Source organism: Oncorhynchus clarkii, chromosome 28 (assembly GCF_045791955.1).
Source record: "Oncorhynchus clarkii lewisi isolate Uvic-CL-2024 chromosome 28, UVic_Ocla_1.0, whole genome shotgun sequence".
NCBI lineage: Eukaryota > Metazoa > Chordata > Actinopteri > Salmoniformes > Salmonidae > Oncorhynchus > Oncorhynchus clarkii.
In genome coordinates, this window is record NC_092174.1 from 34396456 (window position 1) to 34420456 (window position 24001).

Genomic DNA, 24001 nt, shown 5'->3' on the forward strand with positions numbered 1-24001 from the left:
TCCCTGTCCCTGATGAAGAAAAGCAGGCCCAAACCATGATGCTGCCACCACCATGTTTGACAGTGGGGATGGTGTGTTCAGCTGTGTTGCTTTTACGCCAAACATAACGTTTTGCATTGTTGCCAAAAAGTTCAATTTTGGTTTCATCTGACCAGAGCACCTTCTTCCACATGTTTGGTGTGTCTCCCAGGTGGCTTGTGGCAAACTTTAAACGACACTTTTTATGGATATCTTTAAGAAATGGCTTTCTTCTTGCCACTCTTCCATAAAGGCCAGATTTGTGCAATATACGACTGATTGTTGTCCTATGGACAGAGTCTCCCACCTCAGCTGTAGATCTCTGCAGTTCATCCAGAGTGATCATGGGCCTCTTGGCTGCATTTCTGATCAGTCTTCTCCTTGTATGAGCTGAAAGTTTAGAGGGACGGCCAGGTCTTGGTAGATTTGCAGTGGTCTGATACTCCTTCCATTTCAATAGTATCGCTTGCACAGTGCTCCTTGGGATGTTTAAAGCTTGGGAAATCTTTTTGTATCCAAATCCGGCTTTAAACTTCTTCACAACAGTATCTCGGACCTGCCTGGTGTGTTCCTTGTTCTTCATGATGCTCTCTGCGCTTTTAACGGACCTCTGAGACTATCACAGTGCAGGTGCATTTATACGGAGACTTGATTACACACAGGTGGATTGTATTTATCATCATTAGTCATTTAGGTCAACATTGGATCATTCAGAGATCCTCACTGAACTTCTGGAGAGAGTTTGCTGCACTGAAAGTAAAGGGGCTGAATAATTTTGCACGCCCAATTTTTAAGTTTTTGATTTGTTAAAAAAGTTTGAAATATCCAATAAATGTCGTTCCACTTCATGATTGTGTCCCACTTGTTGTTGATTCTTCACAAAAAAATACAGTTTTATATCTTTATGTTTGAAGCCTGAAATGTGGCAAAAGGTTGCAAAGTTCAAGGGGGCCGAATACTTTCGCAAGGCACTGTATGTCACCATGGTAGTCAGTGTATTTATGTGTCTGTACTGTGTAATAAACTGACCCATCTGTTCTCAGACAGTTGTTTATCCAACAACCTGAGTGCATGTTAAGCCACGGAAGACTTGTTTCACTCACTCACTCACTCACTCACTCACTCACTCACTCACTCACTCACACATTTACACACACACACACACACACACACACACACACACACACACACACACACACACACACACACACACACACACACACACACACACACACACACACACACTTTTAGACCTGTCAAATGCAATCTTGTCAGATTTCTCCTCTGATGCTTGATGTATACATTTTTAAATGGGTAAGCCTGAACAAGTGCCAGTATAGCCTACACGTGGGTTTAACACACACACACGTGATGTCCATACACACACATACACACACTGCTCTATGATCCGAGTAATCTGAGGGAGCAGCGTGGTACTCGAGGGGGGCTGAGAAGTGGCTCCATCTTGAAAGCATGTTGCCATGGTGATCATGGTGCTCAACTGCCTGGGCCAGAGATATTTTTCAGCAATTTCCCTTTCTGGAGTGCCACACACACACACACACACAATGAAAAAACACACATTCACATTGAAGAGAAACATTATAGAAAATGAAGGGAAGGAGAAAAGTAAGACTGAGAGAAAATACCTGAAGCTAGTCGAGGCCATTTATTGGCAGACTGTTTAAAGGCTGTTGTAAGTGTGAATGAGATTAACATTTTAATTATACACTACGAGTTAGATGCCTGTGTGTCTGTTTACTGATGACTGTCTGTGTTGTTTTGAGAGAGAGAGAGAAGCCTCTCTGAATGAAACCTGTCTTTGGTTCAGTGTGGTGTGATGAATGCCCGATCTGTAAATGACCAACTTTCAACAAAGTTCATAATCACGCATTGCTCGACTGATGTCAAAACCCTGGCTGGCTGGTATGTGGTTAGCCCAGATAGACCTTTACACTGGACTTCATCGGCTTACTCATTGTGAAGATTTTCTCTCGCTCTCTCTCTCTCTCTCTCTCTCTCTCTCTCTCTCTCTCTCTCTCTCACACACACACACACACACACACACACACACAATCCGCCCTCACACACACGTAGGGTGTGTCTTCAGTAGTTGTAGTATAAACACAGTCTGCAGACACTGTATGCATATTTAATAAGACAAGCCTGGATCTGAGACAAGCCTCTTACAGAGACTTGATCTGAGACAAGCCTTTTAAAGAAACTGGATCTGAGACAAGCTTCTAACAGAGACTGGATCTGAGACAAGCCTCTTACAGAGACTGGATCTGAGACAAGCCTTTTACACAGACTGGATCAGACACACACACACATCTGATCTGAGAAGACACCCCTCTTTAGCATCATACTGTACACACTATTCACACACACACACTCATCATACTCTGTGTTCATTTACTACATGAGGAATTGTGTCTATGTGTGAGTCTGTGCATGCATCAACCCTATACACTCTTGCTCACACACACATCAATAGAAATTCACCCACTTTTGTGTCTCTGCTGTTAGATCCTCAGTATCTGGTGTGAGTGTGTCTCTGCTGTTCAATCCTCAGTATCTGGTGTGAGTGTGTCTCTGCTGTTAAATCCACAGTATCTGGTGTGAGTGTGTCTCTGCTGTTAGATCCTTAGTATCTGGTGTGAGTGTGTCTCTGCTGTTAGATCCTCAGTATCTGGCGTGAGTGTGTCTCTGCTGTTAGATCCTCAGTATCTGGTATGAGTGTGTCTCTGATGTTAGATCCTCAGTATCTGGTGTGAGTGTGTCTCTGCTGTTAGATCCTCAGTATCTGGTGTGAGTGTGTCTCTGCTGTTAGATCCTCAGTATCTGGTGTGAGTGTGTCTCTGCTGTTAGATCCTTAGTATCTGGTGTGAGTGTGTCTCTGCTGTTAGATCCTCAGTATCTGGCGTGAGTGTGTCTCTGCTGTTAGATCCTCAGTATCTGGTGTGAGTGTGTCTCTGCTGTTAGATCCTCAGTATCTGGTGTGAGTGTGTCTCTGCTGTTAGATCCTCAGTATCTGGTGTGAGTGTGTCTCTGCTGTTAGATCCTCAGTATCTGGTGTGAGTGTGTCTCTGCTGTTAGATCCTCAGTATCTGGTGTGAGTGTGTCTCTGCTGTTAGATCCTCAGTATCTGGTGTGAGTGTGTCTCTGATGTTAGATCCTCAGTATCTGATGTGAGTGTGTCTCTGCTGTTAGATCCGTAATATCTGGTGTGAGTGTGTATCTGGCTTTTTCACCTGTACCTTGAACATATTTTAGGCAAATCATTGAAGTTTTTTTCGATTGCTAAACGACAGTGGACACAACTGGAGTCACATGTGCAAAACTCTAACTACAGTCTGCACAGCAGCAGTTCATGTGGACCAAACTCTAGTTTGTTTTTCATTGCTTGAACACAGTTTTCAAAACTCTACACACTTTTACCATGACTTTAACCACAACCTACACAACACTGTGGATTTACAGCACTTTGTTCAAATGCTAACACACTGCTGTCAAAACTGTGAACCACACATTCAAAACGGAATAGATTTCAGCCTTGTGCCTTTCAAACACTGCTGATTGCAATTTCAGCTGAAAGGCTAAGCAGGTGTCTTGTTTTAGACTTGTTAGTGAACACACACACATATTACAGTATATATAGGTATAGCTCAGAAAGACTCATTTTGGAAATGGAACAAGGAAGATGGGTTCGTGGAGGGAGAAGGGTGGCAGGGAGAGGGCGGATGCGTGGAGGAAGACAAAGAAGACAAAGAGCTGTTATTTCAGATGAAATAAGGGCTACACTTATAGACCATGTCGTGAACCATGGTCTCTCATTGAGAGAGGCAGGGTTGAGGGTGCAACCCAATCTGCAAAGATCCACAGTGGCATCTGTAATGCGAATTTTCCATCATGCAAACAGGTGAGAGTTACATCCTTACAGTAAATGAAAACATTACAGGAATCTATTTTGTATTGCAATTATAGAATATTTACACAGATATATATTACAGTAAGTTTGACTGTAAAATATATTTTTACAACAGGACCCAAAGGCTGCCCCCAACAGGGGGAAGAGGAAAAATATTTTCAGATGCGCAGGAAAATGCTATTGTTGACATGGTTGTTAAAACTGCGGGAGATTCAAGATAGAGTGCTGGCTGATAATGATATATTTGAAAATGTTAATTCTGTCAGCACAACAACTATTGCTCGAGTCCTAAAGAAACACCAAGTTACAATGAAACAGTTATACACTGTACCGTTCGAGAGAAACAGTGAACGGGTAAAAGAGCAAAGATACCAATATGTCCAGGTAAGACGTCTGAGGTTACGTACACAGCTATACAAAATATTTACAGTAAAAAAAAAACACTAGCATTTCTACAGTAACACTGTGCACTTACTGTTTTTCAGAGAGTAATGGAGGTGGAAGCACTGGAAAGACCACATTCATTTGTATTTATCGATGAAGCTGGATTTAACCTTGCCAAAACACGGCGCAGAGGAAGGAATGTTATAGGTCAAAGGGCCACTGTGGAGGTTCCAGGCCAAAGGGGGGGAAATATCACCATGTGTGCTGCAATGGCCAATGATGGTTTGCTTCTCAACACACCACTCATTGGCCCATACAACACAGAAAGGCTTATAGCTTTCCTAGAACAGCTCTATGCTCAGCTAGTGCCAGCAGAACAGGGGGAGCCAGTAAGAAACCCCCAAGTTTTTGTCATAGTTTGCGATAACGTTGCTTTTCATCACTCTGCAGCTGTCACAGATTGGTTTGCAGCACATCACAGATTTATGGTTTTGTACCTGCCTGCATATTCACCCTTCCTCAACCCAATAGAGGAGTTTTTCTCTGCCTGGAGGTGGAAAGTGTTTGGTCACCACCCACATGACCAAATGTCTCTTTTGGAAGCCATGCGTGCCGGATGTGAGGACACGAGTCCAGAGGACTGCCAGGGATGGATAAGGCACTCCAGAAGGGTCTTCCCCAGGTGCATGGCAAGAGAAAACATTAGATGTGATGTTGAAGAAAACCTGTGGCCTGATGCTAGAGAGAGGCAGGATTAGCCCCTCAATTATTTGTTCGAATTACAGTATGTACTTTTAGTTTCTACCTTTTTTTTCTCATTACTGTAATTCCGTAAATTTCTACAGACTATTGAAGCAAACTGCTAATTTTCATTTACGTTAAAGAATTGTTATGTTCTAAAAAAAATTATAAATCATGTGAAAGAATGTCACTCTTTTCTTTGAAGAAAATATTACTTTGTATGAAGTCACTGAAATTGTTCAAACTGTAAAGATGAAAAGTTTGTATTTTCTGTATTGGTGTTTGATGCTAGTGTTTTTACTCTCAGTGTGTTCTGAGTGACAGTGTGTGTTATCTCAGTGAGGGTTGTGCATAGTGTTTGGCTGCACTGAGCGTGTTTTGAGCCATGTGTTAAGAGTTGTGTTGCTTGGAATGAGTTTTGCAGGTGATGTGAACTGTTTAGCTCAGGTGACTGTTGGTAGTGCAGACTGTAGTTAGAGTTTTGCACATGTGACTCCAGTTGTGCCCACTGTCGTTTAGCAATCGAAAAAAACTGTAATCATTGGGGAGCTACTGTAAGTCCACTAGCACAATCCTCAATAAACTTTAACAGTGTGTGTTTGCGTGTGTGTACAGTGGATTGCGAAAGTATTCAGCCCCTTGGCATTTTTCCTATTTTGTTGCCTTACAACCTGGAATTAAAATGCATTTTTAAGGGGTTTGTATCATTTGATTTACACAACATCCCTACCACTTTGAAGATGCAAAATATTTTTTATTGTGAAACAATTCACCCCCCCCAAAGTCAATACTTTGTAGAGCCACCTTTTGCAGCAATTACAGCTGCAAGTCTCTTGGGCTATTTCTCTATAAGCTTGGCACATCTAGCCACTGGGATTTTTGCCCATTCTTCAAGGCAAAACTGCTCCAGCTCCTTCAAGTTGGATGTGTTCCGCTGGTGTACAGAAATCATACCACAGATTCTCAATTGGATTGAGGTCTGGGCTTTGACAAGAACATTCCAAGACATTTAAATGTTTCCCCTTAAAACACTTGAATGTTGCTTTAGCAGTATGCTTAGGGTCATTGTCCTGCTGGAAGGTGAACCTCCGTCCCAGTCTTAAATCTCTGGAAGACTGAAACAGGTTTCCCTCAGGAATTTCCCTGTATTTAGCGCCATCCATCATTCCATAAATTCTGACCAGTTTCCCAGTCCCTGCCGATGAAAAACATCCCCACAGCATGATGCTGCCACCAACATGCTTCACTGTGGGGATGATGTTCTCGTGCTGATGAGAGGTGTTGGGTTTGTGCCAGACATAACGTTTTCCTTGATGACCAAAAATCTCAATGTTAGTCTCATCTGACCAGAGTACCTTCTTCCATATGTTTGGGGAGTCTCCCACATGCCTTTTGGTGAACACCAAATGTGTTTGCTTCTTTTATTTCTTTAAGCAATGGCTTTTTTATGTCCACTCTTTACGTAAAGCCTAGCTCTGTGGAGTGTACAGCTTAAAGTGGTCCTATGGACAGATACTTCATTCTCCGCTCTCGAGCTTTGCAGCTCCTTCAGGGTTATTTTTGTTATCTTTGTTGCCTCTCTGATTAATGCCCTCCTTGCCTGGTCCGTGAGTTTTGGTGGGTGGCCCTCTCTTGGCAGGTTTGTTGTGGTGGATGGATTTAATGGATTTAATGGTGCTCTGTGGGACGTTCAAAGTTTCAGATTTTTTTAAAACCCAACTGATCTGTACTTCTCCACAACTCTGTCCCTGACCTGTTTGGAGAGCTCCTTGGTCTTCATAGTGCCGCTTGCTTTATGGTGCCCCTTGCTTAGTGATGTTGCAGACTCTGGGGCCTTTCAGAACAGGTGTATATATACTGAGATCATGTGACATTTAGATTGCACACAGGTGGACTTTATTTAACTAATTATGTGACTTCTGAAGGTAATTGGTTGTACCAGATCTTATTTAGGGGCTTCATAAATACGTTTTACCGTAAAAAAAAAAAAAAAAAATTTTAGTAATTTGATTAATTTCACCTCACCAATTTTGACAATTTTATGTATGTCCATTACATGAAATCCAAATAAAAAATACATTTAAACTACAGGTTGTAATGCAACAAAACAGGAAAAGTGCTAAGGGGGGTGAATACTTTTGCCAGGCACTGTATGTGTGTGTGTGCCAGAGAGAGAACTCTCTAGGGTCCTTTTCTCTCCTTCCTCTGTCTTCCCTGTTAGATCTTGGCTCATATAACTAGGTGTGTGTGTGTGTGTGTGTGTGTGTGTGTGTGTGTGTGTGTGTGTGTGTGTGTGTGTGTGTGTGTGTGTGTGTGTGTGTGTGTGTGTGTGTGTGTGTGTGTGTCCTGTCAGCTGTTGGCTAGGCTGTGGACCGGCATGGAAAAGAGGCTTTTCTCCTGGGACATTTTTCTTCCGGAGTGTTCTGGTTCTGGAACAGGGACACAAAGGACCTCAAAGCTGCTGCAGACAGACAGATAGATAGACAGACAGAGACAGACAGGGGGCCTCGTGCCAGCCCTGGCTTCCTTACAGTTGCCTGATCAAAACCGCCTTGCCGTACCACTGAGGCTGTGTAGACTAAAACCACTCTACTCCTCACTGACGTGTGTGTGAGGTTTGTGTGTGTGTGGGCTTTTTATTTGCCAGAGAAGATTGGGCCACGGTCCCTTCTGTGCTCCCGTTTCTCTGGCGGAAAAAGGCACACACTTGTACACACAGGCAGTGCTAAGGTCCATATGGGACTGTGCTAGTGGACTTAGCTCCCCTATGATTCATTATTTTCCTAAATATGGCCAAAATATCGCTGGATAAGCCAGAGAGACTACATGAATGAACGTTAGTGATTTAATAAGAGAGAGTAGAAGAGACTAAATTAATGAACATTAGTGATTTAATAAGAGAGAGTAGAAGGGACATGTAAACTATGAGTGGTCTCTTTAGGCCTTTTCTCAACATTTTAGTTCTGGCATAGGTCCGTTCTCCTCTCATATCTCTATTTTTCTCCCATCTCTCACTTCTTCAGTTTTTTTCCCTGCTCTCTCTCTTTTTCTCTCTCCTGTTAATTTTGTTCTGCTAGGTAATGTGTCTTTTTAGGTGAGGTTTTAGGTTATGTTGCAGTCTCTTGGTGTGTGTGTTTGAGTGAATTAATGGATACTACTTGGTCACATTTGATGTGAATGTGCCTTCTTTTTGTTTGCATTGAGAGGCATTGGTAGCTCAGTTCCTACTATTCCCTGAGCTACAGCTCACTCTGTGATTGTATGTGTGTGTGTGTGTGTGTGTGTGTGTGTGTGTGTGTGTGTGTGTAAGGTAATTTACGGCAGTGCCGAGGCGAACGACTCGTTGCTTGATTAAATCCATGACCTTCAGCACCGACACACGCAATCAACACACACTCAACACACACACACACTCGTCACACGCAATCAGAACCCAAAGGAATCCATCATGGCATTGATCCATCTGCAGACACACACAAAGCATCAATGGAATTGCATTTCCAACACCCTCAATCTCCAGACTGTGGATAGGACATGTTCTCTTCAGAGGAGAATAATCACCCCATAATAATCACCCCATTCGGAAAGTATTCAGACCCCTTGACTTTTTCCACGTTTTGTTACATTACAGCCTTATTCAAAAATGGATTAAATCGTGTTTTGCCCTCATCAATCTACATACAATAACACGTAATGACAAAGCAAAAACAGATTTTTATAACTTTTTGCAAATGTATAAAAATAAATATAACTGAAATATTTACATAAGTATTCAGACCCTTTACTCAGTACTTTGTTGAAACACCTTTGACAGCGATTTCAGCCTCGAGTCTTCTTGGGTATAATGCTACGAGCTTGGCACACCTGTTTTTGGGGAGTTTCTCCCGTTCGTTGCTGCACAGACATTTTCAGGTCTCTCCAGAGATGTTCGATTGAGTTCAAGTACATGCTCTGGCTGGGCCACTCAAGGACATTCAGAGACTTATCCCGAAGCCACTCCTGCATTGTCTTGGCTATGTGCTTAGGGTCATTATCCTGTTGGGAGGTGAGCTTTCGCACCAGTCTGAAGTCCTGAGTTCTCTGGAGCAGGTTTTCATCAAGGATCTCTGTACTTTGCTCAGTTCATCTTTCCCTCAATCCTGACTAGTCTCACAGTCCCTGCCACTGAAAAACATCCCCACAGCATGATGCTGCCACAATTATGCTTCACTGTAGGGGTGGTGACAGGTTTCCTCCAGATGTGACGCTTGGCATTCAGGCCAAAGAGTTTAATCTTGGTTTCATCAGACCAGAGAATCTTGTTTCTCATGGTCTGAGAGTCCTTTAGGTGCCTTTTGGCAAATTCCAAACTGGCTATCATGTGCCTTTTCCTTAGGAGTGGCTTCCATCTGGCCACTCTACCATAAAGGCCTGATTGGTGGAGTGCTGCAGAGATGTTTGTCCTTCTGGAAGGTTCTCTCATCTCCACAGAGGAACGCTGGAGCTCTGTCAGAGTGACCATCGGGTACTTAGTCACCTCCCTGACCAAGGACCTTCTCCCCCGATTTCTAAGTTTGGCCGGGCGACCAGCTCTAGGAAGAGTGTTGGGGGTTCCAAACTTCTTCCATTTAAAAATGATGGAGGCCACTGTGTTCTTGGGGACCTTCAATGCTGCAGACATTTTTTGGTACTCTTCCCCAGATCTGTGCCTTGACACAATCCTGTCTTGGAGCTCTACAGATAATTCTTTCAACCTCATGGCTTGGTTTTTGCTCTGACATGGACTGTCAACTGTGGGACCTTATAAAAACAGATGTGTACCTTTCCAAATCATGTCCAATCAATTGCATTTACCACAGGCGGACTCCAATCAATTTGTAGAAATATCTCAAGGATGATCAACGGAAACCGAATACACCTGAGCTCAATTTCAAGTCTCATAGCAAAGGGTCTGAATACTTATGTAAATAAGCTATTTCAGTTTTTATTTTGAATGCATTTGCAACATTTCTAAAAGCCTGTTTTCGCTTAGTCATTATGGGATATTTTGTGTACAGCACTTTGAGATATCAGCTGATGTACGAAGGGCTATATAAATAAATTTGATTTGATTTGATTTGATGAGAAAAACCTATATTTAATCCATTGTAGAATAAGGCTGTAACATAACAAAATGTGGAAAAAGTCAAGGGGTCTGAATACTTTCCGAATGCAATGTGTGTACCATTTAACAGACACTTTATCCAAAGTGTTACAGCACCTTCATTAGTGTTACAGCACCTTCATTAGTGTTACAGCACATTCAGTAGTGGTACAGCACATTCAGTAGTGGTATAGCACCTTCAGTAGTGTTTCAGCACCATCAGTAGTGGTACAGCACATTCAGTAGTGTTATAGCACCTTCAGTACTGGTACAGCACCTTCAGTAGTGTTACACCACCTTCAGTAGTGGTACAGCACCTTCAGTAGTGGTACAGCACCTTCATTATTGGTACACCACATTCAATAGTGGTACACCACCTTCAGTAGTGTTATATCACCGTTAGTAGTGTTACAGCACCTTCAGTAGTGGTACAGCGCCGTCAGTAGTGTTACATCACCTTCAGTAGTGTTACATCACCGTCAGTAGTGTTACAGCACCTTCAGTAGTGGTACAGCACCTTCAGTAGTGGTACAGCACCTTCATTATTGGTACAGCACATTCAGTAGTGGTACACCACCTTCAGTAGTGGTACACCACCTTCAGTAGTGTTATATCACCGTCAGTAGTGTTACAGCACCTTCAGTAGTGGTACAGCGCCGTCAGTAGTGTTACATAGCCTTCAGTAGTGTTACAGCATCGTCAGTAGTGTTATAGCACCTTCAGTAGTGGTACACCACCTTCATTAGTGGTACAGCACATTCAGTAGTGGTACATCACCTTCAGTAGTGGTACAGCACCTTCAGTAGTGTTACAGCACCTTCATTAGTGTTACAGCACCTTCAGTAGTGTTACAGCACCTTCAGTAGTGGTACAGCACCTTCAGTAGTGTTACAGCACCTTCAGTAGTGTTACAGCACCTTCATTAGTGTTACAGCACCTTCATTAGTGTTACAGCACCTTCAGTAGTGGTACAGCACCTTCATTAGTGGTACAGCACCTTCAGTAGTGGTACACCACCTTCAGTAGTGTTACAGCACCTTCATTATTGTTACAGCACCTTCATTAGTGTTACAGCACCTTCAGTAGTGGTACAGCACCTTCATTAATGGTACAGCACCTTCAGTAGTGGTACACCACCTTCAGTAGTGTTACAGCACCTTCATTATTGTTACAGCACCTTCATTAGTGTTACAGCACCTTCAGTAGCGGTACAGCACCTTCATTATTGTTACAGCACCTTCAGTAGTGTTTCATTTGTATCCCTTTTTTACACACTTCAGGTTGTAGACCCCATAGAAAAATAGAAATATAGAAATCAAATGATCTTTGTCTTATTTGTGACCTTGTGTTTTCCAGTTCCCTCCTCTGTCTTACCTTGTAGACCATGTGTAGCGGCAGATTTCTAAGCCTGTATTTTCTTGTTTACCTCTCTCCAGCGTGCAGACCAGGCTCCTACAAGGCCTCAGCGACCGACGCCTACTGCACAAAATGCCCGCCACATAGCTCCTCCCACCTGGAGAGAGCCTCCGAGTGTGTGTGTGAGAAAGGCTTCCACCGCGCAGAGACGGACCCACGCTCCATGGCTTGCACACGTGAGTAACACACACACACACACACAAGAACACACATGCACACTCACTTTGACACACTTGTAGACAAGCACTTCCACAAAACATCAGTTGAGTCCATTGTCATTTCATCTTCTTTGACATAGAGCCTTTTGTTAAAGTATTCATTCACAGAGAGCTCTTTATATACATATCGGACTCACCACCTGAATACAGTATTATGTAGCAAAATGTAAAATGGTGTTTTTTACATTGGATGAAAGTAGAGACTCAGAGCTACAAAAATGTATATTATATACTGCATAGCATCGGACAATTACATTGATGAATACGCTGATTTGGTGAGCGAGTTTATTAGCAAGTGCATCTGTGATGTTTAACCCACAGCGACTATTAAAACATTCCCCAACCAGAAACCGTGGATTGATGGCAGCATTCGGGCAAAACTGAAAGCGCGAACCACTGCTTTTAATCAGGGCAAGGCAACCGGAAACATCACCGAATACAAACAGTGTAGCTCTTCCCTCCGCAAGGCAATCAAACAAGCTAAGTGTCAGTATAGAGACAAAGTAGAGTCGAAATTTAATGGCTCAGACACGAGAGGTATGTGGCAGGGTCTACAGTCAATCACGGATTACAAAAAGAAAACCAGCCTTGTTGCGGACCACGATGTGTTGCTCCCAGACAAACTAAACAACTTCTTTGCTCGCATTGAGGACAATACAAAGCCACCGACACGGTCCGCTACCAAAACATGCGGACTCTCCTTCACTGCAGCCAACGTGAGTAAAATATTTAAACATGTTAAAACCCTTGCAAGGCTGCTGGCACAGACGCCATCCCTAGCCGCGTCTTCAGAGCATGCGCAGACCAGCTGGCTGGTGTGTTTACGGACATATTCAATCAATCCTTATCCCAGTCTGCTGTTCCCACATGCTTCAAGAGGGCCACCATTGTTCCTGTTCCGTCATCATGAAGTGCTTTGAGAGATTAGTCAAAGACCATATCACCTCCACCCTACCTGACACCCTAGACGCACTCCAATTTTCTTACTGCCCCAATAGGTCCACAGACGACCCAATCGCAATCACACTGCACACTGCCCTTACCCATCTGGACAAGAGGAATACCTATGTAAGAATGCTGTTCATCGACTACAGCTCAGCATTTAACACCATAGTACCCTGCAATCTCGTCATTAAGCTCGAGACCCTAGGTCCTGAACTTCCTGGTGAGAGTAGGATACAACATCTCCACCCCGCTGATCCTCAACACTGGGGCCCCACAAGGGTGCATTCTCAGCCCTCTCCTGTACTTCCTGTTCACCCATGACTGCATGGCCATGCAGGCGTCCAACTCAATCATCAGGTTTGCAGACGACACTACAGTGGTAGGCTTGATTACAAACAACGATGAGACGGCCTACAGGGAGGAGGTGAGGGCCCTTGGAGTGTGGTGTCAGGAAAATAAACTCAATGTCAACATAACAAAGGAGATGATCGTGGACTTCAGGAAACAGCAGAGGGGGCAGCCCCATATCCACATCGACGGGACGGTAGTGGAGAAGGTGGAAAGTTAAGTTCCTCGGCGTACACATCACGGACAAACTGAAATGGTCCACCCACACAGACAGTGGTGAAGATTGCGCAGCAACGCTTCTTCAACCTCAGGAGGCTGAAGAAATTCGGCTTGTCACCAAAAACACTCACAAACTTTGAAACTTTGAAGCTTGGATGAATAAGTTGCCCAAAGTAAATGGCCTGCTCCTCAGTCTCAGTTGCTAATATATGCATATTATTAGTAGTATTGGATAAAAAACTGAAGTTTCTAAAACTGTTTGAATGATGTCTGTGAGTATAACAGAACTCATATGGCAGGCAAAATCCTGAGGATAAATCAAAACAGGAAGTGAGAAATCTGAGCTTGGTATGTATTCAACACAGTTCCCAATGAAATCCCCTTGATATATTAATGATGTTGCACTTCCTAGGGGTTCCACTAGGTGTCAACCATCTACAGAAATTTTAATGAGACTTCTACTGTGTGAGACTGAATGAGAGCAGAATCTATCAGGTGACTGGCAGTCAGGCATTTTCTGATCACGCTCATTCCTCATGGTATCCACTTGCGTTCCATTGCTCATCAAGACACAAAGGAATACTCCGGTTTGAACTTTATTGAAGCTATATGTTAAAAACATCCTAATGATTGATTCTGTACTTAGTTTGAAATGTTTGCTTATTCCGTAAGCAGTACGTTTTTTTGAAATCAGACACAGCGGTTGCATTAACTTCTTGACGCACCCCATCCCATCCCGTTAGCGGGATAATTTTTATCAACACCCGCAGAATTGCAGTGCGCCAAATTCAAATAAAATTACTAAACATATTTAATTTTCATGAAATCACAAGTGCAATATAGCAAAACACAGTTTAGCTTTTTGGTAATCCACCTGTCATGTCATATTTTGAAAATATGCTTCACAGAGAAAGCAATCCAAGCGTTTGTGTGAGTTTATAGATCACTAGACAAAACATTATGAACACCTAGCACTAAAGTAGCTTAGTCACGAAAATCAGAAAAGCAATCAAATTTAGCGCTTACCTTTGATTATCTTCGGATGTTTTCACTCACGAGACTCCCAGTTACACAATAAATGTTCCTTTTGTTCCATAAAGATTATTTTTATATCCAAAATACCTCCACTTGTTTGGCACGTTATGCTCAGAAATCCACAGGCTCGAGCGGTCACGACATCGCAGACGAAAATTCCAAATAGTATCCATAATGTCCACAGAAACATGTCAAACGTTTTTTATAATCCTCAGGTTGTTTTTAAAATATATAATCGGTAATATATCAACCGGTGCTGTCGCTTTTTCAATAGGAGAGGAGACAATGGCTGCTCACTCTGTTGCGCAAGCAAAACTCATGCGAACACCCAGCTATCCACTGACGCGATGTTATCTTTCTCGCTCATTTTTCCACTCCTCTCATTTTTCTGAAACCATGTCTAAAGACTGGACACCTTGAGGAAGGTGGAAAAGGAATCTGGTTGATATCCCTTTAAATGGAGCAAAGGCAGGCTATGGAACATGGAGCTTTCAAAATAGAAGCCACTTCCTGGTTTGATTTCCTCAGGTTTTCGCCTGCAATATCAGTTATGTTATACTCACAGACAATATTTTGACAGTTTGGGAAACTTTAGAGTTTTCTATCCTAATCTGACAATTATATGCATATTCTAGCATCTGGTCCTGAGAGATAGGCGGTTTACTTTGGGAACGTTATTTTTCCAAAAATAAAAATAGTGCCCCCTAGTTTCAAGAGGTTAAAGCGTTTTTCCCTCTTATCTTCTGCTCTCTGCGCCTGACTCCACTGTAATTATATGCATATTCTAGTTTCTGGTCCTGAGAAATAGGCAGTCTCAAATGGGTACGTTTTTCATCCAAAAAATCAAAATACTGCCCCCTAGACTCAACAGGTTAAAAATGATTACAATAAAAATACAGGCAATCATTGAGCAGTGAGCACACGCAGAGCAACATAAGACAAGCAAGACGTATCATGCAGACAGGAACATAGCACAAAAAGCAACAAGACAAAATCCATAAAAGCAACACCTCACCTCACAAGCTACAGACAACATGGAAAGCGGCAATACACAATTTGGGATTATGTTCACAAATCTGATTGGCCTTTATGTCACGGCTGTTGGAAGGAGAGGACCAAAGTGCAGCGTGGGGAGCGTACATTTTCTTTATTTAAATCAAAATGACACCAAACAAAACAATAAACACTACAAACACCAACCGTGACGCTCAAAAGCAAAGTGCTCTAAACAAAGTCAACTTCCCACAAACACAGGTGGGAAAAAGGGTACCTAAGTATGGTTCCCAATCAGAGACAACGATAGACAGCTGTCCCTGATTGAGAACCATACCCGGCCAAACACAAAGAAATAGAAAACATAGAACACAAAACATAGAATGCCCACCCCAACTCACACCCTGACCAAACCAAAATAGAGACATAAAAAGGTCAGGACGTGACACTGTCCTCATGTCTTCATGTTTTTTTGTGAAAGTGTGATAGGTGGTGCAGTTATGTGTGTCTGATGGCAGTGTATTCCAAACATAGGAAGCTCTCACAGAGAAAGCAGATTGTCTAAATGTGCTTATCCTTAAGGGAACTATACAGTCACCTCTCATGGCAGACCTTGTGGAACTGCTGCCATATGTTTGGGTTTTCTTTTTAACAAAAGTACTGAGTGGAAAGGCCATTTAAGTCAGGCCTTTTAAGATCTTGAATACAAGACATGCGTCGGGACGATGTAACATGCTTTCTGAGGATGTAACAGTGATGATGGCTTTTGGGCTTTCTTTCAAGCACTTTGAGAGCCTGTTTGTAGACAGACTGAATGGGTTTTAATGTTGTACAGCAAGCTTGGGCCCAACTAGTCAAGCAGTATGTTAAGTGGAGGAGTATCATGGATTTGAAGTACAGTTTTGCTACCTCTATATTCAAAACAATTTTGTATAAACTGGAAATCAGATACCACCTGGAGCTTCTCCCCTGACACATTGACATCTGTCTCAGTAGCATCTGAAGCCCTCTTTGTGAAGAACATGCAGACAGTTTTTTTTCACATTGAGATGCAAACACGAGTCACTGAGCCTCTTTGTAACATGGACCATTACAGTAGTGAGTCACTGAGCCTCTTTGTAACCTGGACCATTACAGTAGTGAGTCACTGAGCCTCTTTGTAACCTGGACCATTACAGTAGTGAGTTCTTGTGCAGCTTGTTGTTTGCTCTCTGCATGCTCATATTTCACTGTATCATCTGCTTACATTTGAACTTCAGACCAGTACAGACAGAAGGCGGATCATTAATGTGCAGGCTGATCAGGAGGGACCCCAGTATTGACCCCTGGGGCATATGCTTCTCATATGCTTACAATGATGTTTTGATTCTTGCTTGAAACAGTCACTAAGATTATATTTGGTTGTGATCTATGCAAAATCAAAATGTTGGATGCAGCAGTTGTTAGCTGAATGCTAACACTCATTGATCAAAGCCGTCAAAGAGCCTTTTTACTGGTTGAGGTTTAAGTGTTTTTTTATATATAATGCAGCTGATTTTCAATGATGACACAAACATTATATTAAGCAGGACAGTCATACGAGCCTTAAAATCTAATTATAATCCGAAAGTAGTGTGAAATGCACTCACAAGCAACGTTCAAATAGAGGTTTTTTTGCTGGTGTTCTGAAAGAACTCCCCCTTATTCTGTCACCAACTTGTGTGCATCGCCCTTGTACGTCAATTTCATTTTTACTTATTTAATTTACCTTTATTTAACTAGGCAAGTCAGTTAAGAACAAATTCTTATTTACAATGATGGCCTACCCCGGCCAAACCCTAACCCGGACGACGCTGGGCCAATTGTGCGCCCCAATATGGGATTACCAATCATGGCCAGTTGTGATACAGCCTGACTCTATCAGATGACACTGATACCATGATTCATTGATACTCTCTGATACTTAGTGATGCTCCTGTATAGGGTCTGTTTCTAAATCTGTCTGTCTGAGTCTACCGGAGATACTGGGCATCGATGGGCACCAACCACAAACCACATCCTGATGCATCTCCTACAGAGAGAGAGCAAGAGAGAGAGAGAGGGGGGGGGGAGAGAGAGGAGAAGAAGACAGAGAGAGGAGAAGAAGAGAGAGAGAGAGGAGAAGAAGAGAGAGAGGGGAGGAGAAGAGGGAGAGAGAAGGGAGAGGATTGTAGAGGGGGGTAGAGAGAGAGAGGATTGTAGAGGGGGGTAGAGAGATAGCAGATTGTATAGGGGGTAGAGAGAGAGAGGATTGTAGAGGAGGGTAGAGAGAAAGAGGATTGTAGAGGGGGGTAGAGAGAGAGAGGATTGTAGAGGGGGGTAGAGAGAGAGCGGAAGAGAGTATGAGGCACACACAAGTACACCCAGTCAAACCCAGATCAATCACATTCATCGTTGCAGCAGGTGTGATGTGACAGGGGATATCAGCTGGAAATGAGAAACGACTTCTGCAGATGTCACCTCTCCTCGCCACACACACACACACACACACACACACACACACACACACACACACACACACACACACACACACACACACACACACACACCATCACACACCATCACACACCAGCGCATACACAGGTACATATGTCTGTCGCTCACTCGATCTTCTGTCTCTCCATTACTCTCTTTCTACATGCTATAATCTCTCTGTCTTTCCATCACTCTCTTTCTACATGCTATAATCTCTCTGTCTCTCCATCACTCTCTTTCTACATGCTATAATCTCTCTGTCTCTCCATCACTCTCTTTCTACATGCTATAATCTCTCTGTCTCTCCATTACTCTCTTTCTACATGCTATAATCTCTCTGTCTCTCCATCACTCTCTTTCTACATGCTATAATCTCTCTGTCTCTTCATCACTCTCTTTCTACATGCTATAATCTCTCTGTCTCTCCATCACTCTCTTTCTACATGCTATAATCTCTCTGTCTCTTCATCACTCTCTTTCTACATGCTATAATCTCTCTGTCTCTCCATCACTCTCTTTCTACATGCTATAATCTCTCTGTCTCTCCATCACTCTCTTTCTACATGCTATAATCTCTCTGTCTCTCCATCACTCTCTTTCTACATGCTATAATCTCTCTGTCTTTTCATCACTCTCTTTCTACATGCTATAATCTCTCTGTCTCTCCATCACTCTCTTTCTACATGCTATAATCTCTCTGCCTCTCTCTCTGAGAAGGAGGTGATGAGATGAGCTTGTTTGGGTGGATTGAAAGGTTAGGACAGGTTAGGATGTGGGAGAGGAGAGGTGTTAGAAAGAGTTGAAAAGGGGGTGAAATAGGGGTGAGAGAGGAGTGTAAATTACAACATGGAAGAGCTGAGATCAGTAGAGAACATGAAGAAGGGAGAGGAGGATAGGGGAGATGAGAGGATGTGAGGGGGAAGGAAGAGAGAGAGAGAGGGGAGAGGAGAGGATGTGAGGGGGAAGGGAGAGGAGGATAGGATGTGAGGGGGAAGGGAGAGAGAGAGAGGAGAGGATGTGAGGGGGAAGGGAGAGGAACAGGGGAGAGGAGATAGGGGAGAGAGGAGAGGATGTGAGGGGGAAGGGAGAGAGAGAGATGGAAAGAAAGAGAGAGGAGAGGAGAGGATATGGGGGGAAGGGAGAGGAGAGGATGTGAGCGGGAAGGGAGAGGAAGATAGAGGAGAGAGGAGAGGATGTGAGGGGGAAGGGAGAGGAGAGGATGTGAGCGGGAAGGGAGGGGAGAGGATGTGAGGGGGAAGGGAGAGGAGAGGATGTGAGGGGGAAGGGAGAGGACGACAGAGAAAGGGGCATACATTAGACTGCCTGTCACACATCATCTGCTGTCATCAGATAGGCAGCCTCTATTTCCCCCTGGCCCTAACCTGCTGCCCTTTACAGAGGCCTGCCACTGGGCAGCCTGATCAGGAAAGGCCCAGGCTTTACAGGCCCCCTGGGCCTCACTACTCCTCTTGCTGTTGATGAGATGTCATCAGCTCAGAGCCTGAACCACCATTTATCATCCCAGCACACACGAGGACACATATGCATATACGCATGCACACACATGCACACGCATACACACATACGCACACCATAGACGCACACCATAGACGCACACCATAGACACACACCATAGACACACACCATAGACACACACACACTCACCGCCTCGCCCCTCTCTCCTCCTCAGGTCCCTGTTCTGCTCCAGAGAACCCCATCTCCACTGTCAACGAGACGTGTGTCACACTAGAATGGAGTCCCCCTCTTGACATGGGAGGCCGAGGTGACATCACCTACAGCCTCCACTGCAGGAAGTGCTCCGGCGACCGCAGGAAGTGCACGCCCTGCGGTAACGGCGTACATTTTGTGCCGAGGCAGTTTGGGCTCTCTGTGACTATGGTGATGGTCACTGACCTGCAGCCACACAGCAATTACAGCTTCACCATTGAGAGCCTGAATGGAGTTTCTGACCTGAGTCCTACACCCAGAGGAGCTGTGATAGTTAATGTCACCACCAGCCAAACAGGTAGGAACTCACAGCCATACATATATGCACAGGCTCGCATATAGACACACACACATTACAGACTCAGTGTTGAAGCAGTCAATGCCACTCAGTCATGTTCACTGGACTACTGTCTAACACACACACATGAGCTCAAGCCCTTCACCCAGGGCTCATGACTATGCATCAGGCTTATCAGACTCTGCTGATGACTCTCAATTACTACTTGTTTACATTTGCTACTTATTGGATCCAGCCACATATATGAAATGAGTGTGTGTGTGTGTGTGTGTGTGTGTGTGTGTGTGTGTGTGTGTGTGTGTGTGTGTGTGTGTGTGTGTGTGTGTGTGTGTGTGTGTGTGTGTGTGTGTGTGTGTGTGTGTGTGTGTGTGTGTGTAGGACATGTAGGGTATGTGTCAGTAAGGGGTGATGAGAGGAGAGGATTGGCAGAGGAGGTGAGGGGTGATGAGAGGAGGATAGGAGTGTGAGAGGAGGTGAGGAGTGGGAGAGGAGGTGAGTGGGTGAGGGGTGATGAGAAGATGTGAGGAGTGATGAGAGGAGGAGTGGGAGAGGAGTAGGAGAGGGGGTGAGGGGTGATGATAAGATGTGAAGGGCAATGAGAGGAGGAGAGGAGTAGAAGAGGAGGAGAGTGGCAATGAGAGGAGGAGAGGAGTGGGAGAGGGGTTGAGGGGTGATGAGAGGAGGAGAGGAGTGGGAGAGGAGTGGGAGAGGAGTGGGAGAGGAGGTGAGGGGTGATGAGAAGATGTGAGGGGTGATGATAGGAGGAGTGGGAGAGGAGAGGAGGAGAGGGGCAATGAGAGGAGGAGAGGAGTGGGAGAGGAGGTGAGGGATGATGAGAGAAGGAGAGGAGTGGGAGAGGAGGAGAGGGGCAATGAGAGGAGGAGAGGAGTGGGAGAGGAGGTGAGGGGTGATGAGAGGAAGAGAGAAGGAGAGGAGTGGGAGAGGAGGATAGGGGCGATGAGAGGAGTGGGAGAGGAGGTGAGGGGTGATGAGAGAAGGAGAGGAGTGGGAGAGGAGGAGAGGGGCGAGGAGAGGAGTGGGAGATGAGGTGAGGGATGATGAGAGGATGAGAGAAGGAGAGGAGTAGAAGAGGAGGTGAGGGGTGATGAGAGGTTTGGGAGAGGAGGTGAGGGGGAATGAGAGGAGGAGAGGATTGGGAGTGGAGGAGAGGTGGAATGAGAGGAGAGAAAGAGGAATGGGAGAGGAGGTGAGGGGGAATGAGAGCGGGAGAGGATTGGGAGTGGAGGAGAGGAGTGGGAGAGGAGGTGAGGGGTGATGAGAGAAGGAGAAGAGTGGGAGAGGACGAGAGGAGTGGGAGGTGAGGAGGGGGGAGGAGGTGAGGAGCGAGGAGAGGATTGGGAGAGGAGGAGAGGAGTGAGAGCGGAGGTGAGGAGTGGGAGAGGAGGTGAAGGGGAATGAGAGGAGAGGATTGGGAGTGGAGGAGAGGGGCGATTTGAGGAGGAGTTGAGTGGGAGAGGAGGAGAGGGGCGATGAGAGGAGGAGTTGAGTGGGAGAGGAGGAGAGGGGCTATGAGAGGAGGAGAGGAGTGGGAGCGGAGGTGAGGAGTGGGAGAGGAGGTGATGGGCGATGAGAGGAGGAGAGAGGTGGGAGCGGAGGTGAGGAGTGGGAGAGGAGGTGAGGGGCGATGAGAGGAGAAGAGGATTGGGAGAGGAGGAGAGGGGCAATGAGAGGCCCTGTACAGCACTTTGAGATATCAGCTGATGTACGAAGGGCTATATAAATAAATTTGATTTGATTTGATTTGAGAGGAGAGGAGTGGGAGAGGAGGAGAGGAGTGGCAGTAAAGGAGAGGGGCGATGAGAGGAGGAGTTGAGTGGGAGAGGAGGAGTGGGCTATGAGAGGAGGAGAGGAGTGGGAGATGAGGAGAGGGGTGATAGGAGGAGAGGACATTAACCTCGTTAACATTTCCACATGTCTCCCCTGCTGTCACACACTGCTCCTCTTAACATGTCACACACACACACACACACACACAAACACATTCCTACCTGTGCCCACCGAGCACTCTGTGGTGAGGGGGTGAAAGTGAAGAGATAGCGATGTACATCACGGAACCCCTCAGAGACACCCATCGGCTTACTCAGCACACACACACATGCACACACACGCACGCACAGATACAGACACACAAAGTCATTACATACACATGTGCACATACAGTATGTGACCCCCTCTTTGTTCTTTCATTAGCTAAGTTCTACACTCTGCAGAGAACTGTCATTATAGCACAGTGGTAATCAATCTATAAATCTTGTTTCCTCACTCTCTTCCTCCCCAGCTGTCTCTCTCTTCCCTCATTCTTCCTTTCTATTTCCTCCCCCACTGTCTCTCTCCTTTTCTCCTGGTAGTCTTTCTTACTTTCTCTCCCCCTAAATTCCACTCCCAACTTCCATCTCTCTCTCTCTCTCTCTCTCTCTCTCTCTATAGTGAGTGTGGTTAACCTATATATCTGTCTGTAACTCTTTCTGTCTGTTTCTCTCTCTCTGTAGTGAGTGTGGTCAACCTATATCTCTGTCTGTCTGTCTGTCTGTCTGTCTGTCTGTCTGTCTGTCTATCTGTCTGTCTGTCTGTCTGTCTGTCTGTCTGTCTGTCTGTCTGTCTGTCTGTCTGTCTGTCTGTCTCTCTCTGTAGTTAGTGTGGTTAACCTATATCTCTGTCTGTATGTCTGTCTGTCTGTCTGTCTGTCTGTCTGTCTGTCTGTCTGTTTCTCTCTGTAGTGAGTGTGGTTAACCTATCTCTCTCTCTCTCTCTCTCTGTCTGTATGTCTGTCTGTCTATTTCTCTCTTAGTGAGTGTAGTCCTGAAGGAGAGGAGGAGTAAGGACAGTATCACTCTGGCGTGGCAGGGCCCTGACAGACCCAATGGAGCCATAGTGGAGTATGAAGTCATTTATTATGAGAAGGTGAGTCACATACACACCTCAATTTCTCTCTCCTTCTCTTCTCTTCTCCTCTCATCTCATCCCTCTCTTCTATTCTTACTTATTGTCAGACTCAGACCTGAAAATCCCAGTGTGGACTCTCTAGCCAGTGTTTAATGGATCTGATAAGCACAGGAGTGCACTTGATTTAGCTCACTCTGCACATTGAATGGCCCCGAAAGGGAAGTTTATGTCCACCAAGGGCAGCAGGCAGGCTAAATAAAACAGGAACGTGAATGAAGAGAACGAGAGAAGAGAGGAGTGGGAAGTGTGTGTGTGTGTGTGTCTGTGTGTCTGTGTGTGCGTGTGTGTGTGTGTGTGTGTGTGTGTGTGTGTGTGTGTGTGTGTGTGTGTGTGTGTGTGTGTGTGTGTGTGTGTGTGTGTGTGTGTGTTATTGGCAGGGATCAGTGGTAATATTCCACAGTAACAGTGTTAATCAGTGTAGTGGAGCTCCTCTCATTAGAGAAGGTATCATAGGCACTGCAAGGAGGTTTCTCACTGACACACACACTCACTTAACATCTCTCTCTCTCTCATATATATCTCTCTCTCTCCATCTATTTCTCTCCATCTGTCTCTCTCTCTTCCTCTCCCATTAGAACCAGAGAGAGCAGAACTACACAGTCCTAAAGACCAGGTCCAATGTGATGACTGTAGACGGTCTAAAGCCTGGTACTACATATGTGTTCCGTGTCCGAGCTAGAACCGACGGGGGATACGGCAACTATGGAGGAGAGATAGAACTGGAGACCAGCCATGAAGGTCTCTTCCTCTTCCTCTCTCTCTGCTGTGTCTTTTAATGTTTCTCTGTCTCCGCCTATCATCCTCTTCTGGACTCTCTTCATCTTCCTTCTCTCCTCTCTTTTACCTCTGCAATATCTCACCTCTACCTCTTCACCTCCATTCCTAGGGCTGGGCGATATGGACAAAATATCGTAGCAAAATATTTGTCTTATTTTTTACGGTATTTGATGGTTTCTGAATGAAACAAGTTTCTAAATACAGTACCAGTTAAAACCTCTTACTTCTACCCCCTCCTTTTTCGAACATTCTGTTAAAAATCGCGCAACTTTTCAGCGTCCTGCTACTCATGCCAGGAATATAGTATATGCATATGATTAGTATGTGTGGATAGAAAACACTCTGAAGTTTCTAAAACTGGTTAAATCACG

General features: G+C 44.6%; 1 protein-coding gene across 1 annotated transcript in view; it reads left to right on the top strand.

Moving 5' to 3' along the window:
- The window catches only part of LOC139386629 (ephrin type-A receptor 3-like), a 183350-nt gene that overhangs the window by 83206 nt on the left and 76143 nt on the right, over positions 1–24001 (top strand). The window contains exons 6-9 of the mRNA XM_071132367.1: positions 11633–11788; positions 19554–19889; positions 22699–22811; positions 23429–23591. Coding sequence (XP_070988468.1) covers positions 11633–11788; positions 19554–19889; positions 22699–22811; positions 23429–23591 — 768 coding nt within the window. The remainder of the gene's footprint in view (positions 1–11632; positions 11789–19553; positions 19890–22698; positions 22812–23428; positions 23592–24001) is intronic.